The following is an 18642-nucleotide window of genomic DNA, read 5'->3' on the forward strand; positions in this document are numbered from 1 at the left end:
GAGTCGCAGGGCAGTGAGCACGGGGAGTCATGGGGCAGCGAGCATGGGGAGTCATAGGGCAGCGAGCACAGGGAAGCACGGGAAGTCACGGGGAGTCACAGGGCAGCGAGCATGGGGAGTCATTGGGCAGCGAGCACGGGGAGTCACGGGGCAGCGAGCACGGGGAGTCACGGGGCAGCGAGCACGAGGAGTCACAGGGCAGCGAGCACGAGGAGTCGCAGGGCAGCGAGCACGAGGAGTCACAGGGCAGCGAGCACGAGGAGTCACAGGGCAGCGAGCACAAGGAGTCACAGGGTGACCGTCCCTCGCCTGACACACTGTGAGCGTCCCTCGCCTGACACACTGTGAGCGTCCCTCCCCTGACACACTGCGAGCGTCCCTCGCCTGACACACTGTGAGCGTCCCTCGCCTGACACACTGCGAGCGTCCCTCGCCTGACACACTGCGAGCGTCCCTCGCCTGACACACTGCGAGCGTCCCTCGCCTGACACACTGTGAGCGTCCCTCGCCTGACACACTGCGAGCGTCCCTCGCCTGACACACTGTGAGCGTCCCTCGCCTGACACACTGTGAGCGTCCCTCGCCTGACACACTGTGAGCGTCCCTCGCCTGACACACTGCGAGCGTCCCTCGCCTGACACACTGTGAGCGTCCCTCGCCTGACACACTGTGACCGTCCCTCGCCTGACACACTGCGAGCGTCCCTCGCGTGACACACTGCGAGCGTCCCTCGCCTGACACACTGTGAGCGTCCCTCGCCTGACACACTGTGAGCGTCCCTCGCCTGACACACTGTGAGCGTCCCTCCCCTGACACATTGTGAGCGTCCCTCGCCTCACACACTGCGAGCGTCCCTCGCCTGACACACTGTGAGCGTCCCTCGCCTCACACACTGTGAGCGTCCCTCGCCTGACACACTGTGAGCGTCCCTCGCCTCACACACTGCGAGCGTCCCTCGCCTGACACACTGTGAGCGTCCCTCGCCTGACACACTGCGAGCGTCCCTCGCCTGACACACTGCGAGCGTCCCTCGCCTGACACACTGTGAGCGTCCCTCGCCTGACACACTGCGAGCGTCCTTCGCCTGACACACTGCGAGCGTCCCTCGCCTGACACACTGCGAGCGTCCCTCGCCTGACACACTGCGAGCGTCCCTCCCCTGACACACTGTGAGCGTCCCTCGCCTGACACACTGTGATGTCCCTCGCCTGACACACTGTGAGCGTCCCTCGCCTGACACACTGCGAGCGTCCCTCGCCTGACACACTGTGAGCGTCCCTCGCCTGACACACTGTGAGCGTCCCTCGCCTGACACACTGCGAGTGTCCCTCGCCTGACACACTGTGAGCGTCCCTCGCCTGACACACTGTGACCGTCCCTCGCCTGACACACTGTGAGCGTCCCTCCCCTGACACACTGCGAGCGTCCCTCGCCTGACACACTGTGAGCGTCCCTCGCCTGACACACTGTGAGCGTCCCTCGCCTGACACACTGCGAGCGTCCCTCGCCTGACACACTGCGAGCGTCCCTCGCCTGACACACTGTGAGCGTCCCTCGCCTGACACACTGTGAGCGTCCCTCGCCTGACACACTGTGACCGTCCCTCGCCTGACACACTGTGAGCGTCCCTCGCCTCACACACTGTGAGCGTCCCTCGCCTGACACACTGCGAGCGTCCCTCGCCTGACACACTGCGAGCGTCCCTCGCCTGACACACTGCGAGCGTCCCTCGCCTGACACACTGTGAGCGTCCCTCGCCTGACACACTGCGAGTGTCCCTCGCCTGACACACTGTGAGCGTCCCTCGCCTGACACACTGTGACCGTCCCTCGCCTGACACACTGTGAGCGTCCCTCCCCTGACACACTGCGAGCGTCCCTCGCCTGACACACTGTGAGCGTCCCTCGCCTGACACACTGTGAGCGTCCCTCGCCTGACACACTGTGAGCGTCCCTCGCCTGACACACTGCGAGCGTCCCTCGCCTGACACACTGTGAGCGTCCCTCGCCTGACACACTGTGAGCGTCCCTCGCCTGACACACTGCGAGCGTCCCTCGCCTGACACACTGCGAGCGTCCCTCGCCTGACACACTGTGAGCGTCCCTCGCCTGACACACTGCGAGCGTCCCTCGCCTGACACACTGTGACCGTCCCTCGCCTGACACACTGTGAGCGTCCCTCGCCTGACACACTGCGAGCGTCCCTCGCCTGACACACTGTGAGCGTCCCTCGCCTGACACACTGCGAGCGTCCCTCGCCTGACACACTGTGAGCGTCCCTCGCCTGACACACTGCGAGCGTCCCTCGCCTGACACACTGTGAGCGTCCCTCGCCTCACACACTGTGAGCGTCCCTCGCCTGACACACTGCGAGCGTCCCTCGCCTGACACACTGTGAGCGTCCCTCGCCTGACACACTGCGAGCGTCCCTCGCCTGACACACTGCGAGCGTCCCTCGCCTGACACACTGCGAGCGTCCCTCGCCAGACACACTGTGAGCGTCCCTCGCCTGACACACTGCGAGCGTCCCTCGCCTGACACACTGTGAGCGTCCCTCCCCTGACACACTGTGAGCGTCCCTCGCCTGACACACTGCGAGCGTCCCTCGCCTGACACACTGTGAGCGTCCCTCCCCTGACACACTGTGAGCGTCCCTCGCCTGACACACTGTGAGCGTCCCTCGCCTGACACACTGTGAGCGTCCCTCGCCTGACACACTGCGAGCGTCCCTCGCCTGACACACTGTGAGCGTCCCTCGCCTGACACACTGTGAGCGTCCCTCGCCTGACACACTGTGTGCGTCCCTCCCCTGACACACTGTGAGCGTCCCTCGCCTGACACACTGTGAGCGTCCCTCGCCTGACACACTGTGAGCGTCCCTCGCCTGACACACTGCGAGCGTCCCTCGCCTGACACACTGCGAGCGTCCCTCGCCTGACACACTGTGACCGTCCCTCGCCTGACACACTGTGAGCGTCCCTCCCCTGACACACTGTGAGCGTCCCTCGCCTGACACACTGCGAGCGTCCCTCCCCTGACACACTGTGACCGTCCCTCCCCTGACACACTGTGACCGTCCCTCGCCTGACACACTGTGAGCGTCCCTCGCCTGACACACTGTGAGCGTCCCTCGCCTGACACACTGCGAGCGTCCCTCGCCTGACACACTGTGAGCGTCCCTCGCCTGACACACTGCGAGCGTCCCTCGCCTGACACACTGTGAGCGTCCCTCGCCTCACACACTGTGAGCGTCCCTCGCCTGACACACTGCGAGCGTCCCTCGCCTGACACACTGTGAGCGTCCCTCGCCTGACACACTGCGAGCGTCCCTCGCCTGACACACTGTGAGCGTCCCTCGCCTGACACACTGCGAGCATCCCTCGCCTGACACACTGTGATGTCCCTCGCCTGACACACTGTGTGCGTCCCTCGCCTGACACACTGTGAGCGTCCCTCGCCTGACACACTGTGAGCGTCCCTCCCCTGACACATTGTGAGCGTCCCTCGCCTGACACACTGTGAGCGTCCCCTCGCCTGACACACTGTGAGCGTCCCTCGCCTGACACACTGTGAGCGTCCCTCGCCTGACACACTGCGAGCGTCCCTCCCCTGACACACTGTGACCGTCCCTCGCCTGACACACTGTGACCGTCCCTCCCCTGACACACTGTGAGCGTCCCTCGCCTGACACACTGTGAGCGTCCCTCGCCTGACACACTGTGAGCGTCCCTCGCCTGACACACTGTGAGCGTCCCTCGCCTGACACACTGCGAGCGTCCCTCCCCTGACACACTGTGACCGTCCCCTCGCCTGACACACTGTGAGCGTCCCTCGCCTGACACACTGTGAGCGTCCCTCGCCTGACACACTGTGAGCGTCCCTCGCGTGACACATTGTGAGCGTCCCTCCCCTGACAACACTGTGAGCGTCCCTCGCCTGACACACTGCGAGCGTCCCTCGCCTGACACACTGTGAGCGTCCCTCGCCTGACACACTGTGAGCGTCCCTCGCCTGACACACTGCGAGCGTCCCTCGCCTGACACACTGTGAGCGTCCCTCGCCTGACACACTGTGAGCGTCCCTCGCCTGACACACTGCGAGCGTCCCTCGCCTGACACACTGCGAGCGTCCCTCCCCTGACACACTGTGACCGTCCCTCCCTGACACACTGTGACCATCCCTCGCCTGACACACTGCGAGCGTCCCTCGCCTGACACACTGCGAGCGTCCCTCGCCTGACACACTGTGAGCGTCCCTCGCCTGACACACTGTGAGCGTCCCTCGCCTGACACACTGTGAGCGTCCCTCGCCTGACACACTGTGAGCGTCCCTCGCCTGACACACTGTGAGCGTCCCTCGCCTGACACACTGTGAGCGTCCCTCGCCTGACACACTGTGAGCGTCCCTCGCCTGACACACTGCGAGCGTCCCTCGCCTGACACACTGCGAGCGTCCCTCGCGTGACACATTGTGAGCGTCCCTCCCCTGACACACTGTGAGCGTCCCTCGCCTGACACACTGTGAGCGTCCCTCGCCTGACACACTGTGAGCGTCCCTCGCCTGACACACTGTGAGCGTCCCTCCCCTGACACACTGCGAGCGTCCCTCGCCTGACACACTGCGAGCGTCCCTCGCCTGACACACTGCGAGCGTCCCTCCCCTGACACACTGCGAGCGTCCCTCGCCTGACACACTGCGAGCGTCCCTCGCCTGACACACTGTGATGTCCCTCGCCTGACACACTGTGAGCGTCCCTCGCCTGACACACTGCGAGCATCCCTCGCCTGACACACTGTGATGTCCCTCGCCTGACACACTGTGAGCGTCCCTCGCCTGAGACACTGCGAGCGTCCCTCGCCTGACACACTGTGAGCGTCCCTCCCCTGACACACTGCGAGCGTCCCTCGCCTGACACACTGTGAGCGTCCCTCCCCTGACACACTGTGAGCGTCCCTCCCCTGACACACTGCGAGCGTCCCTCGCCTGACACACTGTGAGCGTCCCTCGCCTGACACACTGCGAGCGTCCCTCGCCTGACACACTGTGAGCGTCCCTCGCCTGACCACACTGTGAGCGTCCCTCCCCTGACACACTGCGAGCGTCCCTCCCCTGACACACTGCGAGCGTCCCTCGCCTGACACACTGTGAGCGTCCCTCCCCTGACACACTGCGAGCGTCCCTCGCCTGACACACTGTGAGCGTCCCTCGCCTGACACACTGTGAGCGTCCCTCGCCTGACACACTGCGACTGTCCCCTCCCCTGACACACTGTGAGCGTCCCTCCCCTGACACACTGTGACCGTCACTCGCCTGACACACTGTGATGTCCCTCGCCTCACACACTGTGAGCGTCCCTCGCCTGACACACTGCGAGCGTCCCTCGCCTGACACACTGTGAGCGTCCCTCGCCTGACACACTGCGACTGTCCCCTCCCCTGACACACTGTGAGCGTCCCTCCCCTGACACACTGTGAGCGTCCCTCCCCTGACACACTGTGACCGTCACTCGCCTGACACACTGTGATGTCCCTCGCCTGACACACTGCGAGCGTCCCTCGCCTGACACACTGCGAGCGTCCCTCGCCTGACACACTGCGACTGTCCCCTCCCCTGACACACTGCGAGCGTCCCTCGCCTGACACACTGCGAGCGTCCCTCCCCTGACACACTGTGAGCGTCCCTCGCCTGACACACTGTGAGCGTCCCTCGCCTGACACACTGTGAGCGTCCCTCGCCTGACACGCTGTGATGTCCCTCGCCTGACACACTGTGAGCGTCCCTCGCGTGACACACTGTGAGCGTCCCTCGCGTGACACACTGCGAGCGTCCCTCGCCTGACACACTGCGAGCGTCCCTCGCCTGACACACTGCGAGCGTCCCTCGCCTGACACACTGTGAGCGTCCCTCACCTGACACACTGCGAGCGTCCCTCGCCTGACACACTGTGAGCGTCCCTCGCCTGACACACTGCGAGCGTCCCTCGCCTGACACACTGCGAGCGTCCCTCGCCTGACACACTGCGAGCGTCCCTCGCCTGACACACTGCGAGCGTCCCTCGCCTGACACACTGTGAGCGTCCCTCGCCTGACACACTGTGAGCGTCCCTCGCCTGACACACTGTGAGCGTCCCTCGCCTGACACACTGTGAGCGTCCCTCGCCTGACACACTGTGAGCGTCCCTCGCCTGACACACTGTGAGCGTCCCTCGCCTGACACACTGTGAGCGTCCCTCCCCTGACACACTGTGAGCGTCCCTCCCCTGACACACTGTGAGCGTCCCTCGCCTGACACACTGTGAGCGTCCCTCGCCTGACACACTGCGAGCGTCCCTCGCCTGACACAATGCGAGCGTCCCTCGCCTGACACACTGTGAGCGTCCCTCGCCTGACACACTGTGAGCGTCCCTCGCCTGACACACTGCGAGCGTCCCTCGCCTGACACACTGTGATGTCCCTCGCCTGACACACTGTGAGCGTCCCTCGCCTGACACACTGTGAGCGTCCCTCACCTGACACACTGTGAGCGTCCCTCGCCTGACACACTGCGAGCGTCCCTCCCCTGACACACTGTGAGCGTCCCTCGCCTGACACACTGTGAGCGTCCCTCGCCTGACACACTGTGAGCGTCCCTCGCCTGACACACTGCGAGCGTCCCTCGCCTGACACACTGTGATGTCCCTCGCCTGACACACTGTGAGCGTCCCTCGCCTGACACACTGTGACCGTCCCTCGCCTGACACACTGTGAGCGTCCCTCGCCTGACACACTGCGAGCGTCCCTCGCCTGACACACTGTGAGCGTCCCTCGCCTGACACACTGCGAGCGTCCCTCGCCTGACACACTGTGAGCGTCCCTCGCCTGACACACTGCGAGCGTCCCTCGCCTGACACACTGTGAGCGTCCCTCGCCTGACACACTGTGAGCGTCCCTCCCCTGACACACTGTGAGCGTCCCTCGCCTGACACACTGTGAGCGTCCCTCGCCTGACACACTGTGAGCGTCCCTCGCCTGACACACTGTGAGCGTCCCTCGCCTGACACACTGTGAGCGTCCCTCGCCTGACACACTGTGAGCGTCCCTCGCCTGACACACTGTGAGCGTCCCTCGCCTGACACACTGCGAGCGTCCCTCGCCTGACACACTGTGAGCGTCCCTCGCCTGACACACTGTGACCGTCCCTCGCCTGACACACTGTGAGCGTCCCTCGCCTGACACACTGTGAGCGTCCCTCGCCTGACACACTGCGAGCGTCCCTCGCCTGACACACTGCGAGCGTCCCTCGCGTGACACACTGCGAGCGTCCCTCGCCTGACACAATGCGAGCGTCCCTCGCCTGACACACTGTGAGCGTCCCTCGCCTGACACACTGTGAGCGTCCCTCGCCTGACACACTGTGAGCGTCCCTCGCCTGACACACTGTGAGCGTCCCTCGCCTGACACACTGTGAGCGTCCCTCGCCTGACACACTGCGAGCGTCCCTCGCCTGACACACTGTGAGCGTCCCTCGCCTGACACACTGTGAGCGTCCCTCGCCTGACACACTGTGAGCGTCCCTCGCCTGACACACTGCGAGCGTCCCTCGCCTGACACACTGTGAGCGTCCCTCGCCTGACACACTGTGAGCGTCCCTCGCCTGACACACTGCGAGCGTCCCTCGCCTGACACACTGTGACAGTCCCTCGCCTGACACACTGCGAGCGTCCCTCGCCTGACACACTGTGAGCGTCCCTCCCCTGACACACTGTGAGCGTCCCTCGCCTGACACACTGCGAGCGTCCCTCGCCTGACACACTGTGACCGTCCCTCGCCTGACACACTGTGAGCGTCCCTCCCCTGACACACTGTGAGCGTCCCTCGCCTGACACACTGCGAGCGTCCCTCGCCTGACACACTGTGAGCGTCCCTCGCCTGACACACTGCGAGCGTCCCTCCCCTGACACACTGCGAGCGTCCCTCGCCTGACACACTGTGAGCGTCCCTCGCCTGACACACTGTGAGCGTCCCTCCCCTGACACACTGTGAGCGTCCCTCGCCTGACACACTGCGAGCGTCCCTCGCGTGACACACTGTGAGCGTCCCTCGCGTGACACACTGCGAGCGTCCCTCGCCTGACACACTGTGAGCGTCCCTCGCCTGACACACTGCGAGCGTCCCTCGCCTGACACACTGCGAGCGTCCCTCGCCTGACACACTGTGAGCGTCCCTCGCGTGACACACGGCGAGTCAGAATGTACGCATTGACATGTCATTATTTGTTGGGGACGGCATTAGAGAGGAGCGGGAGTCTCTTGGGACAGAGGATACAGATCCCTGGGGGAGTTGGATGGTGGGAAAGGGAATGATGACCAGGGGTCTCTTACTGCAAACAGCCTCAGCACGTTGGCCACCATGATGGAGACGGAACTGGCTGGAGGCCCCGATGACGCCCACCACCCTCTCGGGTCGGCTGAGGATGGGGGGCTCTCCATTGGAGCAGCGGATGTCGGAGGTGTCCTTTTGGATCAGCGCCTGTACAAAGGTGAGAGACTGCTCCAGGGCATAGGTATCCCTCGAACACGTGTCCAGGATGCGCGCCCCCAGTGTCAGGTTAGGGAGGAGCTCCGGGTCCCCGTTAATCTGATCCAAGGCGTATAGCATGGCCTCCATGCGGTGCACGCCGGCCTCCTTCTTCACCTCTCCGCACGGCACCCCCGCCGGGCCCTTTGCGTGAACGGGGAAAAGCCCCCCCAGGGTGATGTCCCCATCTATCTTTATGGAGTGAGGCTGCGTGGTCTGCTGCGCCCGAGACCCCCGCTGCAGGAGGAGCAAGAAGAGGAAGACTCTCGGAGATGAGAGGGGTCTCATGTCTCTAGAATCCTTCTGAGGGAGACGGGAAGTCTCTGATGTCTCTCATTCAGACTGTCCGTCCATTATCACGAGAGAGAGAGAGAGGCCTGTGAAGAGAGGACAGTATCATAGGTGGTGCAGTCTGAAAGAGGAGAGGGAAGGGTGTGAAACAGGAACATGACCGGTGTGTAAGAGGAGAAGCAGACATAGGCAGGAGGGTGGTACAGAGAGGCTCCAGAGCTGGACTCAGGTATGGGGCTAACGCTTTCTCAGGGGGTTATCGGAGAGAGAAGGGGGCAGACAGAGGGTGTGTATGAGAGACAGACTGGTGCAATGTGAGAGAGCGCTGGACGGCAGAAGTGTAGCAGGGATGGGGGAGAGTGTATGATAGAGGAAGCAGCGGGTAGGGGCAGAGCGAGAGACAGCTCCCTGTGTCCTGCCAGTGACACTGCGCCCGAGGGCATCTCTGCTGCTATTCTTTCATTCCTATTAATAACCAAGAAAGCATCCCGGTCCCACACAGCCCATACCACTGCAAGGGTGCTCCCCCCCCCCCCCCCCCCGGTCCCACACAGCCCATACCACTGCAAGGGAGCTCCCCCCCCCCCCCGATCCCACACAGCCCGTACCACTGCAAGGGTGCTCCCCCCCCCCCAATCCCACACAGCCCATACCACTGCAAGGGTGCTCCCCCCCCCCCCCCCCCGGTCCCACACAGCCCATACCACTGCAAGGGAGCTCCCCCCCCCCCGATCCCACACAGCCCGTACCACTGCAAGGGTGCTCCCCCCCCCCCCAATCCCACACAGCCCATACCACTGCAAGGGAGCTCCCCCCCCCCCCCGATCCCACACAGCCCATACCACTGCAAGCGTGCTCCCCCCCCCCCCCCGATCCCACACAGCCCATACCACTGCAAGGGAGCTCCCCCCCCCACCCCCCCGATCCCACACAGCCCATACCACTGTAAGGGTGCTCCCCCCCCCCCCCCCAATCCCACACAGCCCATACCACTGCAAGGGAGCTTCCCCCCCCCCGATCCCACACAGCCCATTACCACTGCAAGGGAGCTCCCCCCCCCCGATCCCACACAGCCCATACCAATGCAAGAGAGCTCCCCCTCCCACCCCCCCAATCCCACACAGCCCATACCACTGCAAGGGAGCTCCCCCCCCCCGATCCCACACAGCCCATACCACTGCAAGCGTGCTCCCCCCCCCCCCGAATCCCACACAGCCCATACCACTGCAAGGGAGCTCCCCCCCCCACCCCCCCGATCCCACACAGCCCATACCACTGTAAGGGTGCTCCCCCCCCCCCCCCCGATCCCACACAGCCCATACCACTGCAAGGGAGCTCCCCCCCCCCCGATCCCACACAGCCCATACCACTGCAAGGGAGCTCCCCCCCCCCGATCCCACACAGCCCATACCAATGCAAGAGAGCTCCCCCTCCCCCCCCCGATCCCACACAGCCCATACCACTGCAAGGGAGCTCCCCCCCCCCCCAATCCCACACAGCCCATACCACTGCAAGGGAGCTCCCCCCCCCCCCCCAATCCCACACAGCCCATACCACTGCAAGGGAGCTCCCCCCCCCCAATCCCACACAGCCCATACCACTGCAAGGGAGCTCCCCTCCCCCAATCCCACACAGCCCATACCACTGCAAGGGAGCTCCCCCCCCCCCAATCCCACACAGCCCATACCACTGCAAGGGAGCTCCCCCCCCCGATCCCACACAGCCCATACCACTGCAAGCGAGCTCCCCCCCCCCCCCGATCCCACACAGCCCATACCACTGCAAGGGTGCTCCCCCCCCCCCGATCCCACACAGCCCGTACCACTGCAAGGGAGCTCCCCCCCCGATCCCACACAGCCCATACCACTGCAAGGGAGCTCCCCCCCCCCCCGATCCCACACAGCCCATACCAATGCAAGAGAGCTCCCCCCCCCACCCCCCCGATCCCACACAGCCCATACCACTGCAAGGGAGCTCCCCCCCCCCTCCCCAATCCCACACAGCCCATACCACTGCAAGGGAGCTCCCCCCCCCCCCAATCCCACACAGCCCATACCACTGCAAGGGAGCTCCCCCCCCCCCAATCCCACACAGCCCATACCACTGCAAGGGAGCTCCCCCCCCCCCCAATCCCACACAGCCCATACCACTGCAAGGGAGCTCCCCCCCCCCCGATCCCACACAGCCCATACCACTGCAAGGGAGCTCCCCCCCCCCCCCCCGATCCCACACAGCCCATACCACTGCAAGGGTGCTCCCCCCCCCCGATCCCACACAGCCCGTACCACTGCAAGGGAGCTCCCCCCCCCCGATCCCACACAGCCCATACCACTGCAAGGGAGCTCCCCCCCCCCCGATCCCACACAGCCCGTACCACTGCAAGGGAGCTCCCCCCCCGATCCCACACAGCCCATACCACTGCAAGGGAGCTCCCCCCCCCCCGATCCCACACAGCCCATACCACTGCAAGGGAGCTCCCCCCCCCCGATCCCACACAGCCCATACCACTGCAAGAGAGCTCCCCCCCCCGATCCCACACAGCCCATACCACTGCAAGGGAGCTCCCCCCCCCGATCCCACACAGCCCATACCAATGCAAGAGAGCTCCCCCCCCCCCCCGATCCCACACAGCCCATACCACTGCAAGGGAGCTCCCCCCCCCCGATCCCACACAGCCCATACCACTGCAAGGGAGCTCCCCCCCCCCGATCCCACACAGCCCATACCACTGCAAGGGTGCTCCCCCCCCCCCCCCCCCCGATCCCACACAGCCCATACCACCAATGCCCCCCAGGGAGCTCCCCCCCCCCCCCCCCCCGATCCCACACAGCCCATACCACTGCAAGGGAGCTCCCCCCCCCCGATTCCACACAGCCCATACCACTGCAAGAGAGCTCCCCCCCCCCCGATCCCACACAGCCCATACCACTGCAAGAGAGCTCCCCCCCCCCCGATCCCACACAGCCCGTACCACTGCAAGGGAGCTCCCCCCCCGCCCGATCCCACACAGCCCATACCATTGCAAGGGAGCTCCCCCCCCCCCGACCCCACACAGCCCATACCACTGCAAGAGAGCTCCTCCCCCCCCCCCCCCGATCCCACACAGCCCGTACCACTGCAAGGGAGCTCCCCCCCCCCCCGATCCCACACAGCCCGAACCACTGCAAGGGAGCTCCCCCCCCCCCCCCGATCCCACACAGCCCATACCACTGCAAGGGAGCTCCCCCCCCCCCCCCCCCGATCCCACACAGCCCATACCACTGCAAGGGAGTTCCCTCTCCCCCCCGAACCCACACAGCCCATACCACTGCAAGGGAGCTCCCCCCCCCCTGATCTGTATACCCTGCGATACGGGACAGATACCCCCCCCCCCCCAATCCCACACAGCCCATACCACTGCAAGGGAGCTCCCCCCCCCCCCGATCCCACACAGCCCGTACCACTGCAAGGGAGCTCCCCCCCCCCCCCGATCCCACACAGCCCATACCACTGCAAGGGAGCTCCCCCCCCCCCCCGATCCCACACAGCCCATACCACTGCAAGGGAGCTCCCCCCCCCCCCCCCCCCCCCGATCCCACACAGCCCATACCACTGCAAGGGAGCTCCCCCCCCCCCCGATCCCACACAGCCCATACCACTGCAAGGGAGCTCCCCCCCCCCCGATCCCACACAGCCCATACCACTGCAAGGGAGCTCCCCCCCCCGATCCCACACAGCCCATACCACTGCAAGGGTGCTCCCCCCCCCCGATCCCACACAGCCCATACCACTGCAAGGGTGCTCCCCCCCCTCCCCGATCCCACACAGCCCATACCACTGCAAGGGAGCTCCCCTCCCCCCCCCCCCCGGATCCCACACAGCCCATACCACTGCAAGGGAGCCCCCGATCCCACACAGCCCATACCACTGCAAGGGTGCTCCTCCCCCGATCCCACACAGCCCATACCACTGCAAGGGAGCGGAGCTCCCACCCCCCCCCCCCCCCGATCCCACACAGCCCATACCACTGCAAGAGAGCTCCCCCCCCCCCCCGATCCCACACAGCCCATACCACTGCAAGGGAGCTCCCCCCCCCCCCCCGATCCCACACAGCCCATACCACTGCAAGAGAGCTCCCCCCCCCCCCCGATCCCACACAGCCCATACCACTGCAAGAGAGCTCCCCCCCCCCCCCCCGATCCCACACAGCCCATACCACTGCAAGGGAGCTCCCCCCCCCCCGATCCCACACAGCCCGTACCACTGCAAGGGAGCTCCCCCCCCCCCCGATCCCACACAGCCCATACCACTGCAAGGGAGCTCCCCCCCCCCCCCCCGATCCCACACAGCCCATACCACTGCAAGAGAGCTCCCACCCCCCCGATCCCACACAGCCCGTACCACTGCAAGGGAGCTCCCCCCCCCCCCGATCCCACACAGCCCATACCACTGCAAGGGAGCTCCCCCCCCCCCCGATCCCACACAGCCCATACCACTGCAAGAGAGCTCCCCCCCCCCCCCCCCCGATCCCACACAGCCCATACCACTGCAAGAGAGCTCCCCCCCGATCCCACACAGCCCATACCACTGCAAGAGAGTTCCCCCCCCCCCCCGATCCCACACAGCCCATACCACTGCAAGAGAGCTCCCCCCCCCCCCCCGATCCCACACAGCCCATACCACTGCAAGGGAGCTCCCCCCCCCCCCGATCCCACACAGCCCATACCACTGCAAGGGAGCTCCCCCCCCCCCCCCCGATCCCACACAGCCCATACCACTGCAAGGGAGCTCCCCCCCCCCCCCCCGATCCCACACAGCCCATACCACTGCAAGAGAGCTCCCCCCCCCCCCCCGATCCCACACAGCCCATACCACTGCAAGGGAGCTCCCCCCCCCCGATCCCACACAGCCCATACCACTGCAAGGGAGCTCCCCCCCCCCCCCTGATCCCACACAGCCCAAACCACTGCACTGCAGATCCCCCCGATCTGTATACCCTGCAATACGGGACAGATACCCCCCCCCCCCCCGATCTGTATACCCTGCAATACGGGACAGATACCCCCCCCCCCCCGATCTGTATACCCTGCAATACGGGACAGATACCCCCCCCCCCCGATCTGTATACCCTGCAATACGGGACAGATACCCCCCCCCCCGATCTGTATACCCTGCAATACGGGACAGATACCCCCCCCCCCCCCCGATCTGTGTACCCTGCAATACGGGACAGATACCCCCCCCGATCTGTATACCCTGCAATACGGGACAGATACCCCCCCCCCCCGATCTGTATACCCTGAAATACGGGACAGATACCCCCCCCCCCGATCTGTATACCCTGCAATACGGGACAGATACCCCCCCCCCCCCCGATCTGTATACCCTGCAATACGGGACAGATACCCCCCCCCCCCGATCTGTATACCCTGCGATACGGGACAGATACCCCCCCCCCCCGATCTATATACCCTGCAATACGGGACAGATACCCCCCCCCCCCCCCGATCTGTATACCCTGCAATACGGGACAGATACCCCCCCCCCCCCCGATCTGTATACCCTGCAATACGGGACAGATACCCCCCCCGATCTGTATACCCTGCAATACGGGACAGATACCCCCCCCCCCGATCTGTATACCCTGCAATACGGGACAGATACCCCCCCCCCCCCGATCTGTATACCCTGCAATACGGGACAGATACCCCCCCCCCCCCCGATCTGTATACCCTGCAATACGGGACAGATACCCCCCCCCCGATCTGTATACCCTGCAATACGGGACAGATACCCCCCCCCCCCCCCGATCTGTATACCCTGCAATACGGGACAGATACCCCCCCCCCCGATCTGTATACCCTGCAATACGGGACAGATACCCCCCCCCCGATCTGTATACCCTACAATACGGGACAGATACCCCCCCCCCCCCCGATCTGTATACCCTGCAATACGGGACAGATACCCCCCCCCATCTGTATACCCTGCAATACGGGACAGATACCCCCCCCCCGATCTGTATACCCTGCGATACGGGACAGATACCCCCCCCCCCCGATCTGTATACCCTGCAATACGGGACAGATACCCCCCCCCCCCCCCCCCGATCTGTATACCCTGCAATACGGGACAGATACACCCCCCCCCCCCCCCCCGATCTGTATACCCTGCAATACGGGACAGATACCCCCCCCCCCCCCGATCTGTATACCCTGCAATACGGGACAGATACCCCCCCCCCCCGATCTGTATACCCTGCAATACGGGACAGATCCCCCCCCCCTGATCTGTATACCCTGCAATACGGGACAGATACCCCCCCCCCGATCTGCATACCCTGCAATACGGGACAGATCCCCCCCCCCGATCTGTATACCCTGCAATACGGGACAGATACCCCCCCCCCTCCCCCGATCTGTATACCCTGCAATACAGGACAGATACCCCCCCCCCCGATCTGTATACCCTGCAATACGGGACAGATACCCCCCCCCCCCGATCTGTATACCCTGCAATACAGGACAGATACACCCCCCCCGATCTGTATACCCTGCAATACGGGACAGATACCCTCCCCCCCCCCCCCCGATCTGTATACCCTGCAATACGGGACAGATACCCCCCCCCCCCGATCTGTATACCCTGCAATACGGGACAGATACCCCCCCCCGATCTGTATACCCTGCAATACGGGACAGATACCCCCCCCCCCCCCCCGATCTGTATACCCTGCAATACGGGACAGATACCCCCCCCTCCCCCGATCTGTATACCCTGAAATACGGGACAGATACCCCCCTCCCCCGATCTGTATACCCTGAAATACGGGACAGATACCCCCCCCCCCGATCTGTATACCCTGAAATACGGGACAGATACCCCCCCCCCCCCGATCTGTATACCCTGCAATACGGGACAGATACCCCCCCCCCCCCGATCTGTATACCCTGCAATACGGGACAGATACCCCCCCCTCCCCCGATCTGTATACCCTGAAATACGGGACAGATACCCCCCTCCCCCGATCTGTATACCCTGAAATACGGGACAGATACCCCCCCCCCCCCCCCGATCTGTATACCCTGCAATACGGGACAGATACCCCCCTCCCCCCCCCGATCTGTATACCCTGCAATACGGGACAGATACCCCCCCCCCCCGATCTGTATACCCTGCAATACGGGACAGATACCCCCCCTCCCCCCCCCCGATCTGTATACCCTGCAATACGGGACAGATACCCCCCCCCCCCCCCCCCCCGATCTGTATACCCTGCAATACGGGACAGATACCCCCCCCCCCCCCCGATCTGTATACCCTGCAATACGGGACAGATACCCCCCCCCCCCCCCCCCGATCTGTATACCCTGAAATACGGGACAGATACCCCCCCCCCCCGATCTGTATACCCTGCAATACGGGACAGATACCCCCCCTCCCCCCCCCCCCGATCTGTATACCCTGCAATACGGGACAGATACCCCCCCCCCCGATCTGTATACCCTGCAATAAGGGACAGATACCCCCCCCCCCCCGATCTGTATACCCTGCAATACTGGACAGATACCCCCCCCCCCCCCGATCTGTATACCCTGCAATACGGGACAGATACCCCCCCCCCTCCCCCGATCTGTATACCCTGCAATACAGGACAGATACCCCCCCCCCCCGATCTGTATACCCTGCAATACAGGACAGATACCCCCCCCACCCCCGATCTGTATACCCTGCAATACGGGACAGATACCCCCCCCCCTCCCCCGATCTGTATACCCTGCAATACAGGACAGATACCCCCCCCCCCGATCTGTATACCCTGAAATACGGGACAGATACCCCCCCCCCCCCGATCTGTATACCCACACACATACACAGCCAATGGGTATATGTGCACACACACAGCCCAGGTGTATACGTGAACACACACTCACACACAGCCCAGGTGTACACGTGCATGCGCGCGCACACGCACACACAGACACTCACCCCAGGAGTATACGTGCACACACACACACACAACCCAGGTGTATACGCGCACGCACACACACACAAACAACCCAGTTGTATACGTGCACACACACACACACAACCCAGGTGTATACGTGCACACACACAACCCAGGTGTATACGTGCACACACAGCCCAGGTTTATACGTGCACACACACACAATCAAGGTGTATACGTGCACACACAGCCCAGGTGTATACGTGAACACACACTCACACACAGCCCAGGTGTACACGTGCATGCGCGCGCACACGCACACACAGACACTCACCCCAGGAGTATACGTGCACACACACACAACCCAGGTGTATACGTGCACACACACAACCCAGGTGTATACGTGCACACACAGCCCAGGTTTATACGTGCACACACACACACAATCAAGGTGTATATGTGCACACACAGCCCAGGTGTATACGTGAACACACACTCACACACAGCCCAGGTGTACACGTGCATGCGCGCACACGCACACACAGACACTCACCCCAGGAGTATACATGCACACACAGCCCAGGTGTATACGCGCACGCACACACACACAGCCCAGGAGTATACGTGCACACACACACACAACCCAGTTATATACGTGCACACACACACACACACACACACACACACAACCCAGGTGTATACGTACACACACACACACAACCCAGGTGTATACGTGCACACACACACATAACCAAGGTGTATACGTGCACACACAGCCCAGGTGTACACGTGCATGCGCGCTCACACACACACAGACACTCACCCCAGATGTATACGTGCACACACACAGCCCAGGTGTATACGCGCACGCACACACACACACAACCCAGTTGTATACGTGCCCACACACACACAACCCAGGTGTATACGTGCACACACAGCCCAGGTGTATACGTGCACACACACACACACACACACACACACACACACACACACACACACACACACACACACACACACACACACACACACACACACACACACACACACACACACACACACACACACACCAGATGTGTACACGCACGCACACGCACAGTGTATTCTCCGTGTTACCTGCGTGGGGTTTGGGAATCCCCAGTGGGATGCCGTCTGGAGGCGATTCCTCCCTAGAACTGCCAATGATCGTCTTATTACCCTTCTTCTCCTCTCTGCATCTCCCGCTGATCTCTCTCACTTTCTTTTATCTCCCACCTTCCTCCTCTACCTCTCCCCTCTTCCCCTGATGGGTCTGCCCGCGCAGTGTGGGCAGGGAGCGCAGATACCTCTCCCCTCTTCCCCCCTGATGGGTCTGCCCGCGCAGTGTGGGCAGGGAGCGCAGATACCTCTCCCCTCTTCCCCCTGATGGGTCTGCCCGCGCAGTGTGGGCAGGGAGCGCAGATACCTCTCCCCTCTTCCCCTGATGGGTCTGCCCGCGCAGTGTGGGCAGGGAGCGCAGATACCTCTCCCCTCTTCCCCCTGATGGGTCTGCCCGCGCAGTGTGGGCAGGGAGCGCAGATACCTCTCCCCTCTTCCCCCTGATGGGTCTGCCCGCGCAGTGTGGGCAGGGAGCGCAGATACCTCTCCCCTCTTCCCCCTGATGGGTCTGCCCGCGCAGTGTGGGCAGGGAGCGCAGATACCTCTCCCCTCTTCCCCCTGATGGGTCTGCCCGCGCAGTGTGGGCAGGGAGCGCAGATACCTCTCCCCTCTTCCCCCTGATGGGTCTGCCCGCGCAGTGTGGGCAGGGAGCGCAGATACCTCTCCCCTCTTCCCCCTGATGGGTCTGCCCCGCGCAGTGTGGGCAGGGAGCGCAGATACCTCTCCCCTCTTC

The 18642-nt window shown here is 64.0% G+C and overlaps 1 protein-coding gene across 1 annotated transcript in view; it reads right to left on the reverse strand.

Annotated features, from left to right (window-relative positions):
• LOC142486528 (metabotropic glutamate receptor 6-like) overlaps nt 1-18592 on the reverse strand; it is a 53089-nt gene extending 34497 nt beyond the window's left edge. Inside the window, 3 exon segments of the mRNA XM_075585108.1 lie at nt 8359-8403; nt 8405-8931; nt 17889-18592. Coding sequence (XP_075441223.1) covers nt 8359-8403; nt 8405-8842 — 483 coding nt within the window. The 5' untranslated portion in view covers nt 8843-8931; nt 17889-18592.
• Nucleotides 18593-18642: the final 50 nt, after the last annotated feature.

The sequence above is a fragment of the Ascaphus truei genome, unplaced genomic scaffold (genome assembly GCF_040206685.1).
Source record: "Ascaphus truei isolate aAscTru1 unplaced genomic scaffold, aAscTru1.hap1 HAP1_SCAFFOLD_934, whole genome shotgun sequence".
Classification (NCBI taxonomy): Eukaryota; Metazoa; Chordata; class Amphibia; order Anura; family Ascaphidae; genus Ascaphus; species Ascaphus truei.